Source organism: Babylonia areolata, chromosome 7 (assembly GCF_041734735.1).
Source record: "Babylonia areolata isolate BAREFJ2019XMU chromosome 7, ASM4173473v1, whole genome shotgun sequence".
NCBI lineage: Eukaryota > Metazoa > Mollusca > Gastropoda > Neogastropoda > Buccinidae > Babylonia > Babylonia areolata.
The window spans coordinates 12,080,481-12,102,215 of record NC_134882.1 but is presented as its reverse complement, the minus strand read 5'-3'; the positions used below and the strand labels follow the sequence as shown (position 1 = coordinate 12,102,215).

The 21,735-nt window shown below is 45.0% G+C and overlaps 1 protein-coding gene across 1 annotated transcript in view; it reads right to left on the bottom strand.

The window, feature by feature from the left end:
• Positions 1 to 8,305: 8,305 nt before the first annotated feature.
• Positions 8,306 to 21,735, bottom strand: part of LOC143284152 (uncharacterized) — a 14,011-nt gene continuing 581 nt past the window's right edge. Inside the window, exons 2-4 of the mRNA XM_076590807.1 lie at positions 17,020 to 17,203; positions 10,616 to 10,748; positions 8,306 to 10,227 (exon numbers count right to left, since the gene is read on the bottom strand). Of these exons, the coding sequence (XP_076446922.1) occupies positions 8,692 to 10,227; positions 10,616 to 10,748; positions 17,020 to 17,203 (1,853 nt within the window). The 3' untranslated portion in view covers positions 8,306 to 8,691. The remainder of the gene's footprint in view (positions 10,228 to 10,615; positions 10,749 to 17,019; positions 17,204 to 21,735) is intronic.

Here is a 21,735-nt window from a genome sequence, read left to right as displayed (position 1 = left end):
ATAAAATAAAAGACATCATAAAAAGACGCATCGTTAGAAAGCGTTTTGTATTTGTTGTTTTAATGCTTCGGGTTAAAAAAAAGAAAAGAAAAGAAGACATCAAAGTAGATTCGAACCATGCATGTTCGGGTGGAAAAAAAAGTCTTAGCCACAGCACCATTGCGCATCTGCTAATATGTTATCACTGATCCAATGCTGAGCTTTTATTTATTTATTTATTTATTTATTTATTTATTTATTTATTTTTTATTCATTTTTTAAAAATTTTTTAAAATTTATTTATTTTTTTTTTTAATAACTTTTTCTCAAGGCCTGACAAAGCGCGTTGGGTTATGCTGCTGGTCAGGCATCTGCTTGGTAGATGTGGTGTAGCGCATATGGATTTGTGCGAACGCAGTGACGCCTCCTTGAGCTACTGAAACTGAAACTTAAATATGGGGGTCTTTACGAATCAGAAATATACAAAAAAATATTCATTTATTACCGTTAAAGAAATTTCTCTGAGTGACCATTAAAACGCCTAATATTTGATCTATATTGAAACTAATTGTCATGCTATGTGTTTGAACTCTATTGTCAGAAGCATTTCTTACTGGTTAAAATAATGCGAATGCAAAATGTAAGACTGTCAAAGAGAGCTTAGAATTTGTCATATTATAATTTGAACAGCAGAGGCAGAACGAAGTGGGTGTCAAAGGTGAGGATAAAACTGCGTGAATCAGTTTCAGTTTCAGTAGCTCAAGGAGGCGTCACTGCGTTCGGACAAACCATATACGCTACACCACATCTGCCAAGCAGATGCCTGACCAGTAGCGTAACCCAACGCGCTTAGTCAGGCCTTGAGTGAATCAGACATTGCTTACGTTTAGCTAAATCAGGGAGTTGCTGATATAAAACGGAATTCTACGAACACCTCGTTCGAGACTGCTGTTGGCAGGAATGGCCAAGTCATATCCAAGATAGTAATTGCTTTGATTTTTATAGACTCACTCTACCTCCCTCCCTCTCTGCCCACCTCCTCCCCTCTCCCTCGACCCCTCTGCCCACTCCCCTTCTCTCTCTCTCTTGCTCCTCCTCCTCTTCTCTCCCCGCTCTGTTCTCTCTCTTTCCCTCTCGCTTTCTCACCCTCTCTCTCTCGCCTCTCTCTCTAGCCACGGTCTGTCGCTCTCTTTCTCTCGTTGCCTGTCTCCGTTTTCTAACGCTTGGGTAATCGTTTTGTCGCTTACGTTATTTCAGTCTAAGCTAACGCTTCTACATACCAAGGAAATTCACCTCTTTCAAAGCACTTGCCCTGTCTCGTGTCATCAAGTTTAGCCAATCCTGGCTTTGCAGTTTCCAAGGAACTGGTATACAGCTCGCACGAAGAAACGCGCGTAGGCACACGCACACGCACGCACACACGTGGTGGTGTGTCCATCGAGATCGATGATGACCATCGTTGTCATCCAGATGGGGGATGGGGGATGGGGGGAGGGTGGTGGTGGGGTGGGGGGAAGGATGCTCATGAATCTATCTGTGAGTGCGCAGATAGCTGAATAGTCCAATCTGCGCACGAAATGTTCGCTGACAGTTGGGGCAGACAAAAACAGGCATATCATTGTCAGGGAGCTTGTTTGCCCGTGACTTTCTGGCCTGCCTCTTCTGAACAGCTGCAGCAGTCCTGTTGGCCTCGCACAACTTGGCGCCTTTGTGCACAGCAGCGCGCCATTTGTTACGGTCCACTGCAGATTCCTCCCAGGAGTCAGGGTTGATATCAAACGCTTTCAGAGAGACTTTCAGAGTATGGCACACGCACACGCACGCACACACGTGCACATAAGCACAAACACGCACACACCACACACGCACGCACACATGGTCGCTGACACACATTTTGCTCGTATCCTGTGCTGTTTCCGCCAGTCTGCAGTTTCACGCCACTTTAGACAAAGGGAGCAAATCTAACTAATGCCAACAAATAGACCGCGTAGATTAGCGTCCCTTTGTGTGTGGACGGAACATGACCGCATCCGGAACAATGACACTCATTTCGCCGTTAGTGTAACAGCTTGATATACCTAATTACGCTTAACACCACTTCCAGTACATACACCTGCCATTGTTATCTGCTAACATGTCTGACAAAGAGCTCAAGTATAGGTTTAAGACATTTATTCAAAAAACAAAAAAAAAAAAAAAAAAATACAAACTGGCTTTCAGGAAATGATGAATTCTGAAGTGAAACATCACAAAAAGATGTTCACGGAGCGGACATACGCAAGATAATTGTTCGTGCCGAAATACCTTGCGGAAAAAAAAGAAAAAAAAAAAAAGGCTGTTCAAACATGTTATATTCTCTATATCGTGATGCTAATTATTCTGCCCTCATCACGTGTTCATTATGTCATTGCTCAAGGCCTCATCAGCACGTTTGGTTATACGAAGGTCAGGCATCTGATCCTTTTATTTATCTATTTATTTGTTTGTTTGTTTATTTATATTTAGCTGATGTAGTGTAGTGTGTGTGTATCTGTCCGCTCGCTCTGACATCTCCTTGAAACTGAAAATTGATACGTCCGTCAGGGTGATTGCACTGTCCCTTCAGTTCGGTCAAATCGGCGGGCGCACTGACACACACACGCACGCACGCACACACACACACGCACACACACACACACACACACACACACACACACGCACACATCACACATGCACGCACACACACACACACACACACACACACACACACACACACGCACACACACACACACACACACACACACACACACACTCCAAAAGTAAGTGAAAAGGCATTTCTTCATATATATGTTTTTTTTGTTTTTGTTTTTTGTTGTTGTTGTTGTTGTTTTGTTGTTTTTTTTGTTTTTTGTTGTTGTTAATTTCGTTCAATGTGACCTAATGACGAATTATTTCTCCGTACACAATCTGGGGGGATGAAAGATAAAGATTATCGAAATAACAGCACACTACACCTTTCAAAGGTCCAGGGACTTAAACCGGTCACTCGTATGACAGTCAGTCGTGTTCGACAAAGACTATCAGGACACAAGGGGAGGCAACTGCTGTCCCGACTATCTGGGCTTAGAATTTGATTACAGTGGAGAGTGACTTGCCCAAGTTACATTCCCGCTCTCTCGACCAAGAGGCGTTGGGATGAGTTCCCAAAGGCCAACCAGCCCCCACAGCTGCAGCACTTAGGAGCCAGTGCAATCTTGCCTTCTAGTTTCAGAGTTATTGTTATTGTCCTTCGCAAAAGACTAAACTGTTAACTCACTCAGTACGGCCAGTCCTCTCTTCTCCTCTACACAGACCCCTCGGATGTCCAGTGGGTGTCTGAATGACCCAACCTTTAGCTTCCGTCGTCAGAACTGTGGTATTCTTTGTCAACATTCACCTCTTCAGTATAAGAGCCTTCCGCTTGTAATATTTTGATGATGGTAATTGGGATGAAACGCTGTTAACGTCGTCTCTTTCGCCGTTCGTATGGAGAGAGTTAATGACTTCCCACTGCAGTGCAGAAACCATTGATCATACAGATCTCTGCTTTTGCCCTACTGTTTGATGTGAGCCCAGCGCATGTGTTCTGTCAAAGCACAAATAATCATTACCGTTATAACCAGGCCACGGAGTCGTGTATGACAGTTTTGTAATTTTATAGGGTTGTAATGTATTGTATTGTAATGTATTATCAATCTTTGTCACAAGATTTTTCTGCCTGAAATTTGGCCGGGCTACTTTCCCAAGGGGGAGCGCGTCCAGTGCTACAGTGCAGCGCTACCCCCACCTCCCCTGCCGACTCCTTTGTTATATATTTTTTCCTGCCTCCAGGTGTGTACGTTTGCCTAGAACGTACACATATCGACCCGTCATTGCAATGAACATGCACGTGGGTGTGTATGATGCCAAAAGAAACAATACATGTATCAGCAGCTGGAGATCTGCAGAACAGTGGCTTTCTTTCTACAGATTTTTCGGCAAGGACAACCCTTTCAACCCTTTTGTTGCCGTGGGTTCTTTTACGCGTGCAAATTATTATTATTTAAAAATTTTTTTTTTTTACCATACCGTTAAAAAACAACACTTTCCTGTCTTCCGTGACAGCCAAAGTAATATTTTTTCCCTTGTGTAGAAAGTTATATTTTCTCTTTCACGTCATCACCACAACAAATCCACACTAAATATCAAAATTAATCTGGTTCTGGTAGACATTTTATTATTATTATTATTATTATTATTATTATTATATCATTTTTATCAAACGTCTGACATCTTTTTTTAATACCAAAATATAAAAGGCGATGTTCCCTTTTACTTTGCAGTGAATCGCCATCGGGTCTTTAGTGACTGAGCCGTCTGTGTGTAACTATGAAAATATCTTCTCCTTTACTATTTCTTCTGTGGGTGGCTTCACTTCTGCATCAGTTCTACTTTCTGGCCATTCCCGACAATGTCTTCCTAGAGTGGGTGAAATGACTGTGTTGAAGAGATGTTTGAGGTTTTCAGGGTTTTCTCCCATTCTTTTGTTTCTTTCAGGTCTTGTTCTGTCATACAGTCTGGGTTGTGCCTTCTGTTTGCCCCCTCCATGACCCCCACCCCCACCCCCCACCCCCCACCCCCGACCTAGACGGCTGCCTTTTGGTACCTTGACTGCATCATGCAGTGGGTTTAAGGGTTTTGAGGGGTTTCTTTGATCTGCTCTTTGTTAATGGTTTATTCTGTCGAGTTATATGTGTTCTTTCAAGCTATGAATAAACCAGTGATGATAGGTGTGTGTGTGTGTGGGGGGGGGGGGGGGGGGGGGGATGGGTGGTTCGTCCCGGTCGGGATCGACGAGGACCATCTAGTCATCCTGGGGGTGGGTGGGTTGGGCTATGGGATGAAGGATGACTGATGACTTGCGCGATGACTTTGTTTATAGTGAGGAGGAGTTGCGCACCGTCGACCTCACTCTCTTGTCCGAGACCGTCCGTATCAGTGGCAAGACGAGGTCAAGACGACTGGAGATGGAAACGGATGCAGTGGATGACCAGGATGTCCTATGTGCCTCATCCTGCCCTCAGCACTCTACAGTGCTCTGCTGCAACCGCCTTCATCTCCGTTGAACCATGAAGGTTTCTTCCGCAGAGTCCGCCGGATCCAGTCTTCACATGCTTGGGTAGACAAGCCCTAACTCACCGAGGGTTTGAGACCCGTCGGCTACCCTCACCTAGTTTAGCCAACCTGTCAAAGCCGTTGCCCGGGGGTTGGGCGCTGCTGCATCCTAGCAGCTTCTAGGACGGGGCAGGGGAGGGGGCGGAGGGGTGGTGATGTCTGTGCGAGTGTGTGTTAGGAGTGTAGACAGGTAGGTAGATAGACAGATGGAGAAAGAGAAAGAGCGGAACTGATCAATAATTTATTGATATCTTTATCAACGTCTCCAGTGGAGCATGGTTTGTGCTGTCATTGTCCCGCCAAGCTGCAGGTCACCAGCTGCTGATACATGTATTGTTTGTTTTGGCACCATGCACAGCCACGTGCACGTTCATTACCATGACGGATCGGTGTGCCGTGACCGTGTCCATTTGTTATCAACTTTCGACGAATTTATCTAGCTTGTGATATTTAGAACTCACAACAACAACAAAATTGAGAAATTGAGGACCGCTGCATGAAAGAACAACCATGTTTTCATGAAAATGTTAATTAAAATAGAAAGAAAAAAAAACCTTGAAAAAAAAGAAAGAAACAAAAGGCTGTATTAAAGATCTATGACTGGTTTCTATTCAAATTCACGAAATGTTGTTTCAGGTACACACATACACCAGTAACAACTTGAAAATGCGTTTTATGAATCGATCTTTCAGTCACAAAATTACAATTTTTCAGTGGCATATGAATGATAATACTAGTTTCTCATGGTAAAAAAAAAGAAAAGAAAAGAAAGAAAGTGCACATGCAAGAAAGTACTTCTGATCTTTTGAGGCGATCATTTACATTGGCTGCTTAATAATAATAATAATAATAATATGTAGGCTTATATAGCGCAGTATCCCCATCTCAGATGGGGCTCACCGCACTTCACAATAAAAAAAAAAAAGAAATTTAAGACAGTGTCGTAAAATATGTACAAAGTCTACAAAGTTTAACATGACAATGGCTAAAATATGCATATGTAAGACTGACATGATAAATTATATATATATATATATATATATATATATATATACACATATATACACACATATACATATACATATATACACACACATATACATATACATAAATTGACACCACTGTCAGCTGGAAATTCAGCATCATATCACCATACCCTGAAGAAGAACTGTAAATTCCCAAGTGGCCACCCTGTATTAACTCATAACAAACTGTCCTTTTACCTGGTCTGTTAAAAAAAGAAGACTATAACATTGCTTGTACATGTGCGATATAACCGTCGCTCCTGTTCATTAACCCTTTCACCGCCAAGCTCGCATTTATACACAGGCGTGGTAGAGGACCCATGTCACTGAAAGGTGACCATTCCTTGGTCCGTTATCCATGAACCTACTGCTCTTAATTTTCGGTGGTAGGATAGGCCATATTTTCTACACATCGCAGGGGAAATCCCCAGCTATTCTTAGCCACTGTCTTTTCTGTGTTTATACCAACAGGGAATTCTGTACTCTAAATTGACTGGCAGTGAAAGAGTTAATTCACGTGCTTATGTCATGACTGTAATCATTCATGTGCATTTTGTTCGAGTCTGTGTGTTTTCTGTCCTGTATGTTTTATCTAAAACATTACATGTCTGCAGTCGTATCGTATTTCCCCCCCGTTTTCCACAAGACATTTTCTGTGATTTCTGTCGGTAAGCCATCAGTTAATCTTTCGATAACGGCAACTGTATTACGTTGCATTCGTACCGTGCCATAATATACTGTGCAGCACTCAGTAACTATTACAAAGACTTTTTATGAGGCGGATTTTCGGAGTGAACGATTACAATGAGTATGGTGAGGATTTTGGTTCTATCTGTAAGACCGATGATTGTTCTGGGCACTATCACCAAGATATATCTGGGTGAAGGAAAACTACTTATTGTATTGTATTGTATTGTACTGTATTGTACTGTATTGTATTGTACTGTTCTATTTTGTCACAAAAGATTTTTCTGTGAAATTCGGGCTGCTCTCCCCAGGGAAAGCGTGTCGCTACACCGCTACACTGAGAGCGCCACCTTTTTTTTCTTTCTGCATGCATTTTTCTGTTTTTTTCCTATCTTATAAAATTTAATGGATGGTTGTGAAGAATGTGATGAGAATGACGATAAGACATGTTGATAGTAAAGAAATGCCTACGATGTTTGTGGATCACAGTGATCCGTGACCGCACTGACCTAAATGACCGAAGTGAACATATTGGGCGTGTTTGACCTAAGGTATTGGGCGTGTGCGTGCGCGTGCGTTCACATGTGTAACGAGTGAGCGTGTGCGTGGCGTGTGTGTGTGTCTGCACGCGTTTGTTCACACGATCTGAATACCAGTTCCCTGCAAACTCTGCAAGAGACGGGTCGAACATTCGACATCAGACTGGACTAGTGTTTTGAAAGGTGATTTTTCTTGGTGTGAAGTGGAGGCAGTTTCGTTTGAAATACCGTAAGCCACGAACGATAACCCAGGCTTTGGAGGGAGAGAGAGAGGGGGGGGGGGGGAGAGAGAGAGACAGACAGACAGAAGACAGACAGGGAGAGAGAGGGGGAGAGAGAAAGAGGGAGAGGGAGAGAGGGGGAGGGAGGGAGTGGGAGAGAGTGGGAGGGAGGGAGAGAGAGGGTGGGAGGGAGAGGGTGGGAGGGAGAGAGGGGGAGAGAGAGAGGGGGAAGGGAGAGAGAGAGAAGGAGAGAGAGAGGGAGGGAAGGAGAGAGAGGGGGAGGGAAGGAGAGAGAGGGGGGTAGAGAAAGAGGGAGAGAGGGGGAGGGAGAGAGAGAGAAAGGGGGAGGGAGAGAGAGAGAAAGGGGGAGGGAGAGAGAGAGATATGGGGAGGGAGAGAGAGAGGGAGGGAGGGAGGGGGAGGGAGAGAAAGAGGGAGAGAGGGAGAGGGGGAGAGGGAGAGAGGGAGAGGGGGAGAGGGAGAGAGAGGGGGAGAGAGGGAGAGAGAGGGGGGAGAGAGGGAGGGAGAGGGAGGGGAGGGAGGGAGAGAGAGAGGGAGGGAGGGAGAGAGGGTGGGGGAGGGGCACGAATTGGAGGGATCGAAGCAATGTAGACAAAGAATTTGACCACTTTCCACTCGAAATAACGAGAACAGACAAACCTCGCTTATTTCATAATTTTCTACTTTTTTTTTTTATTCTCTTACCTTTATGGAAAAAGAACATGGATCTTGAAAAATAATAACCACTTAACAGTAGAGATTCTACCAACAGTAACATCAAAATGGTTTTTATTATAACAAAATCCAGCTGAAGTGGAAAAGTCCAGTTTTTTTTTTTCCTTTTTTTTTTAAGGGGAAAAGTACAGCTAACAAGAAAAAAGTTTGGGGAAAAAAAAGTCCAACTGAATTGATAGATAAGGAAATCAGTAGAGCCAAGGAAAAGAAACCATACTTAGAAAGTCAGTACGGCAACAGCACGCACACAAACCTCCAGAAAGTCATGGACTATCTCCTGAGAAGAAGAAAAGAAGAGAGAAAGAAAGAACCAACATATAAAATAAAACAAAGTCAAACAATCTGATCGTCGCACTCAGGCCTGGTGTTGAGCTGACGGATGAGAGGCATGAGGGGCAGGTAACCCATCACGGGAGAGAAGTAATCCACCGAGTCGCTGCCCCCTTGCTGAACGGAAAAGATGCACCGCCCGGACCCGTGGGCGAAGGCTTTCTCCAAAATCTTCACGTTCTCGAAGTACTTGTTCGTGCTCTTCACCTCGGCCTCCGAAGCAGGGACCCGTTTGGCGGCTTCGGTAACGGCGCCGGACCCTGCCTTCTTGCCGCCCTCTGCTGCAGATTTCTCTCCGGCGGCGCCGGCGGCTTCCGTGGTGGTGTTGGTGGTGGTGGTCGAGGTGGTGGTGGAGGATGTCGAGGTGGATGTGGTGGTCTCGTCGGGTTTAATTTCCGGGGACTGTGAGGTTTCCGATTGGCCAGTTTCGTCGGTTTTCTTTTCCGGGGACTTGCTTTCATCCGTCTTTTCAGGGGATTTCTTTTCATCCATCTTTTCTGGGGATTTCTTTTCACTCGTCTTTTCTGGGGATTTCTTTTCGCCTGTCTTCTTTTCAGGGGATTTCTTTTCATCCGTCTTTTTTGGCTCAGAAGGCTCGTCAGTTTCTGTGGGGATGGGCGGTCTTGTACCGGATTCCGACTCCCCCGGTTTTATGATGTGATCAGATTCCGGTTCCTTTTTGTCCGTGTTCTGCTTTGCGTTGTCCTCAGCCTCTCCTTTCACCTTCCGCGGGGACACGTTTTGGGGGTCAACGGGTTTCAGGACAATCTCCGATGTCTTGACAGACTCTCCCGAGGGTTTGCCTTTCTCAATGTCTCCGGTATTCTCTTTGTCAGAATCGTCGCCTCCCGTACTTTCAGCCGGCTTCTCGTCCGCCTTCTTCCCCGGTTTGGCTCCGTCCTCAGCCACATCGGCCTGTCCTCCGTGACGCTTGCACGAGTCGTCAATGTGACTCAGCAGGGAGTCAGGCATGCACGTGGCATCCTTGATCAGCGGCACGAAGTCGTTGACCTTGAAGCACGCCTCGGCATCGGCCCGGTCTTGGGAGTGGCCCTTGGCCAGGTCCTTCTGCAGCTTGAGGAAGTCCCCCACCGTGCCGCTGGTGCCCGACGGGGCCACGAAGAAGAGGTGCCGGCCGAACAGCGTCACCACCTGACACTCGCCCTCCTCGGGACCCTGCAACATCTGCTGCGTGATGGCCTTGACCGCCAGGGACACCTTCTCCATGCGCTTCTCCAGCTTCCTCAGGCTCTCGTGGCACTCCTTGTACACTGCCATGGCCGACAGCCCCGGCTTGGCGGTGCTGGCGTTGTCCTTCTCCGCCCGGGCCTTCCGCTCCAGCAGCGCCTTCAGCGTGTCGTCCATGGACGGCTGCTTGGGGGCCGTCTGCTCGTCGCCCCCGTAGAACTGAAACAGCACGTCCACGGGGTCCCCCGGGATGACGTCATCAGGGATGGCCGCCTCCTTGTCCTCCGGCTGGTAGTCGATCAGGGGGGACAACCTCAGCACGCGGTTAGCCAGGGAGCTGAAGTAGTCCACCTGTATAACACCACCTCACTGCCTGGGGTCAGTCCCGACCCACGGCATGGTTTGCACTGACGCTCACACCTTGGCTCGTGGCGATTACACGCCACGCCCCCCCCCCCCTCCCCCTTCCCCCCTCCCCCCTCCCCGAGTGCTTCTCGTGCATAGTAAATTAATTCTAACTTTCATCATTGTTGTCACAGAATTCCTGTCGTATCTTCAGGGCATTAAATATATAAATGCCTAGTTTACGAATACTGTAAACAGAACCATTCTTCATCAAGTGAACATACGATTGACCTTCAGAGAGAGAGAGAGAGAGAGAGAGAGAGAGAAACAATGAGGAAGGCGGAGGGAGGGAGGGAGGGAGGGAGGGAGGGAGGGACATTGAGGAGGCCGTCACCTTGTCCCTGCCCTTTATGAAACACTCGTGTTCCTCAGACATCACGAACTTGAGCAGCTCCACGAACCTGGAGTCATCCATCACCTTCTTCACCCCCTCCCCGTGCCGCGCGAACCCGAAGATCATGTCCATCCTGCACGTGCACAAAACACCAAACACACAAACACACACACACACATACACGCACACACACGCACATACACGCACAGACACACATACACGCGCGCGCACACATACACGCGCGCGCACACGCACATCAAACTTTAAGCCATTGAAACACGTTCTGGCTTCCCAGATGAATATATTTCAAAGACTAGAAGTGGGCAAACCCGTTCGGTGACTTTGCACAGACACGTGCGCACACACGCACGCACGCTCGCACGCACGCGCACACACGCATACGCACACACTCAAATCAAACTTTAATCCATTGAAACACGTTCTGGTTTCCCAAATGAATATTCTGCGATTTTAACTCTCTCCATACGAACAGCGAAAGAGACGACGTTAACAGCGTTTCATCCCAATTACCATCATCAAAATATTGCAAGCGGAACGCTCATACTGAAGAGGTGAATGTTGACAAAGAATACCACAGTTCTGACGACGGAAGCTAAAGGTTGGGTCATTCAGACACCCACTGGACATCCGAGGGGTCTGTGTAGAGGAGAAGAGAGGACTTGCCGTACTGAGAGTTAAACATTAGAAGTGAAGTGGGCACACCCATTCGGTAAATTTACACACACACACACATACACACAGTACCAAAACATATGCCACAATAGATATACCAAACACACACACACACACCCCAACCGCGTGTACACGCAAGACCATGGCACGAATGCATTCAGACGCACACACAAGTACGTGCATACAAGCACACACGCACAAAGTGATAAAGCATTTTCGCGAAGTGGCTGGCAAATGATTTCTAAGACAAGTTTAGGGAAACAGGAAAGAAAAGATGAGGATTGTGGGGGCGGGGAGGGAAGAGGGGGGGGGGGGGGCAGAAAGAGTCACGGACACACGCAACGAGCCCACACGGACACTGCGCAGACACAATTATACAAGATAAACTGGGTATACGACACAATGACAACTACACTAACGTGGGTACGCGATGCAGTAACAATATATTGTAACCAAGGTACACGACAAAGAGATCAACTATGAATACACTGTAACCTGGATACACAATGTAGAACACACACTGTAACCTGGATACACGATGTAGGAACACTACACTGTAACCTGGATACACAATGTAGGCACACTACACTGTAACCTGGATACACAATGTAGAAACACTACATTGTAACCTGGATACACGATGTAGGGCCACTACACTGTAACCTGGATACACAATGTAGGGACACTGTAACCTGGATACACGATGTAGAAACACTACACTGTAACCTGGATACACAATGTAGGGACACTGTAACCTGGATACACGATGTAGGACCACTACACTGTAACCTGGATACACAATGTAGGACCACACTGTAACCTGAATGCACAATGTAGGAACACATTGTAACCTGGATACGCAATGTAGGCACACAAACTGTAACCTGGATACATAATGTAGGAACACATTGTAACCTGGATACGCAATGTAGGAAAACACTACACAATGTAGAAACACTACACAATGTAGAAACACTACACTGTAACCTGGATACACGATGTAGAAACACTACACTGTAACCTGGATACACAATGAAGAAACACTACTCTAACCTGGATACACAATGTAGGAACACTACACTCTAACCTGGATACACAATGTAGAAACACTACACTCTAACCTGGATACACAATGTAGGAACACTACACTCTAACCTGGATACACAATGTAGAAACACTACACTAACCTGGATACACAATGTAGAAACACTACACTCTAACCTGGATACACAATGTAGGAACACAACCTGGATATACAATGTAGGAACACTCAAACCTGGATACACAATGTAGGGACACTCAAACCTGGATACACAATGTAGAAACACTACACTCTAACCTGGATACACAATGTAGGAACACACTAACCTGGATACACAATGTAGAAACACTACACTGTAACCTGGATACACAATGTAGGAACACACTAACCTGGATACACAATGTAGAAACACTACACTGTAACCTGGATACACAATGTAGAAACACTACACTGTAACCTGGATACACAATGTAGAAACACTAAACTCTAACCTGGATACACAATGTAGGAACACTAACCTGGATACACAATGTAGGAACACACTGTAACCTGGATACACAATGTAGGAACACTATGTAGGTACACACTGTAACCTGGATACACAATGTAGGAACACACTAACCTGGATACACAATGTAGAAACACTACACTGTAACCTGGATACACAATGTAGGAACACTACACTGTAACCTGGATACACAATGTAGGAACACTACACTGTAACCTGGATACACAATGTAGGAACACAATAACCTGGATACACAATGTAGGGACACTGTAACCTGGATACACGATGTAGAAACACTACACTGTAACCTGGATACACAATGTAGGGACACTGTAACCTGGATACACGATGTAGGACGACTACACTGTAACCTGGATACACAATGTAGGACCACACTGTAACCTGAATGCACAATGTAGGAACACATTGTAACCTGGATACGCAATGTAGGCACACAAACTGTAACCTGGATACATAATGTAGGAACACATTGTAACCTGGATACGCAATGTAGGAAAACACTACACAATGTAGAAACACTACACAATGTAGAAACACTACACTGTAACCTGGATACACGATGTAGAAACACTACACTGTAACCTGGATACACAATGAAGAAACACTACACTCTAACCTGGATACACAATGTAGGAACACTACACTCTAACCTGGATACACAATGTAGAAACACTACACTCTAACCTGGATACACAATGTAGGAACACACTAACCTGGATACACGATGTAGAAACACTACACTGTAACCTGGATACACAATGAAGAAACACTACACTCTAACCTGGATACACAATGTAGGAACACTACACTCTAACCTGGATACACAATGTAGAAACACTACACTCTAACCTGGATACACAATGTAGGAACACTACACTCTAACCTGGATACACAATGTAGAAACACTACACTAACCTGGATACACAATGTAGAAACACTACACTCTAACCTGGATACACAATGTAGGAACACAACCTGGATATACAATGTAGGAACACTCAAACCTGGATACACAATGTAGGGACACTCAAACCTGGATACACAATGTAGAAACACTACACTCTAACCTGGATACACAATGTAGGAACACACTAACCTGGATACACAATGTAGAAACACTACACTGTAACCTGGATACACAATGTAGGAACACACTAACCTGGATACACAATGTAGAAACACTACACTGTAACCTGGATACACAATGTAGGAACACACTAACCTGGATACACAATGTAGAAACACTACACTGTAACCTGGATACACAATGTAGAAACACTAAACTCTAACCTGGATACACAATGTAGGAACACTAACCTGGATACACAATGTAGAAACACTACACTGTAACCTGGATACACGATGTAGGACGACTACACTGTAACCTGGATACACAATGTAGGACCACACTGTAACCTGAATGCACAATGTAGGAACACATTGTAACCTGGATACGCAATGTAGGCACACAAACTGTAACCTGGATACATAATGTAGGAACATATTGTAACCTGGATACGCAATGTAGGAAAACACTACACAATGTAGAAACACTACACAATGTAGAAACACTACACTGTAACCTGGATACACGATGTAGAAACACTACACTGTAACCTGGATACACAATGAAGAAACACTACACTCTAACCTGGATACACAATGTAGGAACACTACACTCTAACCTGGATACACAATGTAGAAACACTACACTCTAACCTGGATACACAATGTAGGAACACTACACTCTAACCTGGATACACAATGTAGAAACACTACACTAACCTGGATACACAATGTAGAAACACTACACTCTAACCTGGATACACAATGTAGGAACACAACCTGGATATACAATGTAGGAACACTCAAACCTGGATACACAATGTAGGGACACTCAAACCTGGATACACAATGTAGAAACACTACACTCTAACCTGGATACACAATGTAGGAACACACTAACCTGGATACACAATGTAGAAACACTACACTGTAACCTGGATACACAATGTAGGAACACACTAACCTGGATACACAATGTAGAAACACTACACTGTAACCTGGATACACAATGTAGAAACACTACACTGTAACCTGGATACACAATGTAGAAACACTACACTGTAACCTGGATACACAATGTAGAAACACTACACTGTAACCTGGATACACAATGTAGAAACACTACACTGTAACCTGGATACACAATGTAGGAACACACTGTAACCTGGATACACAATGTAGGAACACACACTATAACCTGGATACACGATGTAGAAACGATACACTGTAACCTGGATACACGATGTAGAAACAATACACTAACCTGGATACACGATGTAGAAACAACACACTGTAACCTGGATACATGATATACACACACACTAACACCTGGATACACGATGTAGAAACACTAACCTGGATACACGATGTAGAAACACTACACTGTAACCTGGATACATGATATAGAAACACCACATTGTAACCTGGATACACGATGTAGAAACACTACATTGTAAACTGGACACAATGTAGAAATGCATTGTAACCTGTGTACACGACGCAAAGACAGCATGTATACACTAACCTGCTAACACGATGCAGACAATACATTGTAACCTGGACACGCAATGCAAAGAAACAACTTGAACACACAAAGAGAGACAATATTTAACCTGTAACCTGGGGTACACAATGCCGTAACTTTTACACACGACAAAAATATAAACACTATATCCTGGATATTCCATACGCGACGCAGAGACAATACAAACACGCTATAACCTGGATATTTATTTCCACGCGACACAGACAATACAATCACGCTATAACCTGGGATGTATTTCCATGCAACAGTTCAGTTTCAGTCGCTCAAGGAGGCGATACTGCGTTCGGACAAATCCATATACACTACACCACATCTGCCAAGCAGATGCCTGACCAGCAGCGTAACCCTACGCGCTTAAACGCAGATACAATACAAACACGCTATAACCTGGTTATTTCCACGCGACGCAGAGACAATACAATCACGCTATAGCCTGGATATTTATTTCCACGCGACGCAGAGACAATACAATCACGCTATAACCTGGATGCATTTACATGCAAAGCAGAGAATACAAACACGCTATAACTTGGATATAATATTATTTACATTCGACGCAGAGACAATACAAACACGCTATAACCTGGATATTTATTTCCACGCGACGCAGAGACAATACAATCACGCTATAACCTGGGATATATTTCCATGCAACGCAGAGACAATACAAACACGCTATAACCTGGATGTATTCCCACGCGACGCAGAGACAATACAAACACGCTATAACCTGGTTATTTCCACGCGACGCAGAGACAATACAATCACGCTATAACCTGGATGTATTTACATGCAAAGCAGAGAATACAAACACGCTATAACCTGGATATATTTCCACGCGACGCAGAGACAATACAAACGCGCTATAGCCTGGATATTTATTTCCACGCGACGCAGAGACAATACAATCACGCTATAACCTGGATGCATTTACATGCAAAGCAGAGAATACAAACACGCTATAACCTGGATATATTTCTACGCGACGCAGAGACAATACAAACACGCTATAACCCGGGATGTATTTCCATGCAACGGAGAGACAATACAAACACGCTATAACCCGGGATGTATTTCCATGCAACAGAGGGACAATACAAACATGCTATAACCTGGATATGTTCCCACGCGACGCAGAGACAATACAAACATGCTATGACCTGGGATGTATTTCCATGCAACGCAGAGACAATACAAACACGCTATAGCCTGGATATATTTACATTCGACGCAGAGACAATACAAACACGCTATAACCTGGTTATTTCCACGCGACGCAGAGACAATACAATCACGCTATAACCTGGATGTATTTACATGCAAAGCAGAGAATACAAATACGCTATAACCTGGATATATTTCCACGCGACGCAGAGAATACAAACACCCTATAACCTGGGGTGTATATCCATGCAACGGAGAGAATACAAACATGCTATAACCTGGATATATTTCCACGCGACACAGAGACAATACAAACACGCTATAACCTGGATGTATTCCCACGCGACGCGGAGACAAACACTCACATGAAGTAGACGACGAAGTTGCGAGAGTCCTGGGTGAAGGCAAAGTGCCAGGTCTGGATGGGCTGGTCCCCAGAGGCGTTGTCCAGCTCGACCCGGTGCTGCTCGATCCCGTTCATCACCGACAGCTCCAGGGGCATCATCACTTCCACACAGAACCGCACCCACCGGGGGGTGTCCGGTCCAACTGAAAACCACAGGGGGTAGAACTCCCGTCATCGTTATGGAACAAGTCGGCACACATACAGAGCGCCATGTCTGTGCACAGGCTGCTTAACCCTTTCACTACCAGTCAATTTAGAGTGCAAAATTCCCTTGTGCAATAAAGACAGAAAATATGGTGTCTAAGACTAGCTGGGGATTCCCCCTGTGATGTGTAGAAAATATGGTCTATCCTACCACCGAACATTAAGAGCAGTAGGTTCATGGATAACAGACACATGATCTGGTCACCCTTCAATGACACGGGTCTTCTTCCAAGCTGCTGCATAAATGCGAGTTTGGCAGTGGAAGGGTTAAAGAGGCTATCCGTTATCGTTATGAAACAAGTCAGCAAACGTACAGAGCGCACGTCTGCTCACACAAGCTGCTTAAAGAGGCTATATCCACAATGCTTCGCCGACGGGCGCAACAGCCGAGTGGCTAGAGCGTTGGACTTTCAATCTGAGGGTCCCGGGTTCGAATCTCGGTGGCGCCTGGTGGGTAAAGGGTGGAGATTTTTACGATCTCCCAGGTCAACATATGTGCAAACCTGCCAGTGCCTGAACCCCCTTCGTGTGTATACGCACGCAGATCAAATACGCACGTTAAAGATCCTGTAATCCATGTCAGCGTTCGGTGGGTTATAGAAACATACCCAGTATGCACACCCCCGAAAACGGAGTATGGCTGCCTACATGGCGGGGTAAATAAAAAGGTCATGCACGAAAAATGTTAAATGTTACATGTTTGTCCGAGTGTGTAGTTGTGCGTGCCTGAAATCCGAGCGCCCAATGGCAGCCGTCAGTCGGTTCTACCCAGGTAGGCAGCCTGTGGTGTAAATGACTCCGTGTGTGTAAAGCGCTTAGAGCTTGGTCTCCGACCGAGGACAGGCGCTATATAAATATCCATATCCATCCATCCATCCATACTGTGCGAGACAGGCGGTGTGAACGTCCACGCCTTGTGAACGACTCATGCCGCGTGGAGGGGGAAAGTGGAAAGTTGTGGACGTTGCTGCCTAAAGATCTTCGTTCGTGGGCTGCGACTCCCACGTTCGTTCACTCGTATACACGAATGGGTTTTTACGTGTATGACCCGTTTTTACTCCCCGCCATGTATTTGTATTTGTATTTCTTTTTATCACAACAGATTTCTCTGTGTGAAATTCGGGCTGCTCTCCCCTGGGAGAGCGCGTCGCTACACTTAAGCGCCACCCTGGTTTTTTCTTTTCTTTTTTTTCCCCTGCATGCAGTTTTATTTGTTTTTCCTATCGATGTGGATTTTTCTACAGAATTTTCAGGAACAACCCTTTTGTTGCCGTGGGTTCTTTTACGTGCGCTAAAGTGCATGCTAGCACACGGAACCTCGGTTTATCGTCTCATCCGAATGACTAGCGTCCAGACCACCACTCAAGGTCTAGTGGAGGGGGAGAAAATATCGGCGGCTGAACCGTGATTCGAACCAGCGCGCTCAGATTCTCTCGCTTCCTAGGCGGACGCGTTACCTCTAGGCCATCACTCCACATGTAGGCAGTCACACTCCGTTTTCTGGTTTGAGGGGTGGGGGAGGGGGGAAGGGGAGGTACATGCCTGATATGTTCTCGTTTCCATAAACCACCGAACGTGGACATGGATTACGGGATCTTTAACGTGCGTGTTTGATCTTCTGCATGTATATATACACTCGAAGGAGGTTCAGGCACTGGCAGGTGTGCACATATGACCTGGGAGATAGGAAAAATCTCCACCCTTTACCCACCAGGGGCCGCGACCGGGATTCGCACCAAGGACCCTCGGACTATGAAGTCCAATGCTTTAACCACTCAGCAGTTGCGCCCGTCCCGACGAAAGATAAAGACAATGGCACTATATTAAACATCCTCACCCCAACTTGGAAAAACAAAAAAGTTTAAACGACCAAACCCAACACGTATGTCTCAAATGAAAGGCACTATCCACAGTTCTTCCCCTTTGTTCTCTCCATTCAGTTTCGTTCCGAAGACGTAAGAAATTGTAAATTTGTTCATAACATTGTAGTGTATACTCTACATTTCTTCCCCTGTCGATTGACAAAGGCCACTCAGAGTGGTGGTGGGAAGAAATGTAGAGTATATATTATGTTAATCTACAATGTTTTCCGTCTTAAAACCGGAAGAATACAGGGAAAGAAATACGGATATTACCAAAACTATAACGATGTACTGTGAACAATAAAAAAAGGCAACTAGTGCTTGTCAAAATTTCTTTTTACATGGGAAAAAGAAATAATACTGATCAGATTTTTATATTTAGATACATATAACGCGGTATGTCTTAAACATGAGAAAAGGAAATATCAAATTAACACTTTCACTATCGGGTTTCCATGTTATTTCCGAACGTTAGTTGGAGGTTATGTAGTGTGTGTGTGTGTGTGTGTGGGGGGGTGGGGGTGGGGTGGGGGGGGTAAAGGTTTTGCTGATCCGAGTTTTAGAGGATTAATACAAACAGTGGCATTCGCACGTGTATTATTCATACGAGCACAAAGCACAAGATCGCTCAAAGAGCCCTCCACCAACAATCCCACCCCCACCCAGTCCTTCCAGCTTAACATTCCTCACAAGGAAAAAAATGTCTGTTGAGGGTGCAAGCCTTTCCGGAATGGACAAGACAGTCTTGCACCTGACCACCTGCGTTCGTGGGCTGTAACTCCCACGTTCACTCGTATGTACACGAGTGGGCTTTTACGTGTTTGACCGTTTTTACCCCGCCATGAAGGCAGCCATACTCCGCTTTCGTGGGTCTGCATGCTGGGTATTCTTGTTTCCATAACCCACCGAACGCTGACATGGATTACAGGGTCTTTAACGTGCGTATTTGATCTGCTTGCGTATACACACGAAGGGGGTCCAGGCACTAGCAGGTCTGCACATATGTTGACCTGGGAGATCGGAAAATTCTCCACCCTTTACCCGAGAGGCGCCGTTACCGAGCTTCGAACCCGGGACCTTCAGACTGAAAGTCCAGCGCTTTAACCACTCGGTTATTGCGCCCGTCGCACATGACCGATTTGTTTGCCTTTTAAAAAAATCAAAATAAATTATTGACACAATCGATTTCATTAATTCACCGCTGCCCCTCATCCCCCTGTCACTAACGACCTCGGTTTCTTCGGCGCACTAACAAAACATGCTGGATGAAATTCCGTAGAAAGATCTGTTCAATTATCTTCCCGTCAAATATATCAATGTAGTTATTGAGGCCGACAGGCTGATAAAGCTGCTAACGAAATACACAACTGTGCCTTAAATCCGCCGAATGGAAACGTTAACTTCTTTTCAGAATTCATTTTACCAATATGTAAACTGAATTTTTCGTGACCTGGAAGCTCATATCCAATAAAATATATCTAAAAAGGATTCATGTGCTTTCTCGTAAACCTTAGTATCTCCCCTTCCATTCTTGCTAAAATAAGAATAAGAATAAGAATAATGGTATTTATATAGCGCTGAATCTTGTGCAGAGACAAACCAAAGCGCTTTCACACCAGTCATTCACACGCATGCATCACTCTAAAACTGTAGAAACTAAAAACAGGAAGGGCAGGCAATGTGGGGGAGGGGGGGGGGCTGTTTTGGGAAGAGGTGGGTTTTAAGGCCAGACTTGAAAGAGCTGAGAGTGGAGACTTGACGAAGCGAAAGAGGAAGTTCATTCCAATCGCAAGGTCCAGAGACAGAAAGAACGGCGGCCAACAGTCGAGTGTTTGAATCTGGGTACGCGTAAACAGAGTGGATCCGAAGCCGATCGTAGTGAGCGAGATGGAGTGTAGAGGTGAAGGCAGCCACAGAAATAGTAAGGGGCAGATCTGTGAATGCATTTATAACAGAGTGCTGATCTCTCTCACTCTCATTGTCAGGGTGTATTATACGGTGTGAGAATTTATCAACCATGAAATGGAAAGAGACAGAAGCTGTAACTTAATTTAACGCCCAAACCTTTCCTCTACGCCCCCCACCTAAAAAGAAAAATTCCCAGTTTAAAGTATGATAAAACGCCCGTATATCCCGGTAACACAAGCTCCCAGTTCACAGTTAAGAGCGAATGCTTAAGCGATAGAAGAAAATGACGTGTAATCAATTCCTTAAGAAAAAACATCGAAAAGGCTAGTGCAGGTTCCACTTTTTCCTAATACAATAAAATACATCTCTTAATCCGAGTGGAACTTACGTGTACGCCCAATGGCTTGTTATTAAAACAGCACAGTCTCAGCCACGGTCAATTCCGCCACATTCATGGATATGACAAATGCTGAACTACAGTCAAAAAGTAAGTCATGTAAACCTGAATCTATCTGTATCATGTACGTCGTCAGGAACCAATTCTGGCATAACAGTACATACGGTAAGACAGTGGGGAGGATCCTAAACATAAAAAAAATCAATTCCATGCAGAAAATTGGATCCTAGCCAACTAAACTCCAACCGTGTTCACTGTGCTCTTGTAAAAATGTACGACAGAGAGAGGCGCAAGAAACTTGACC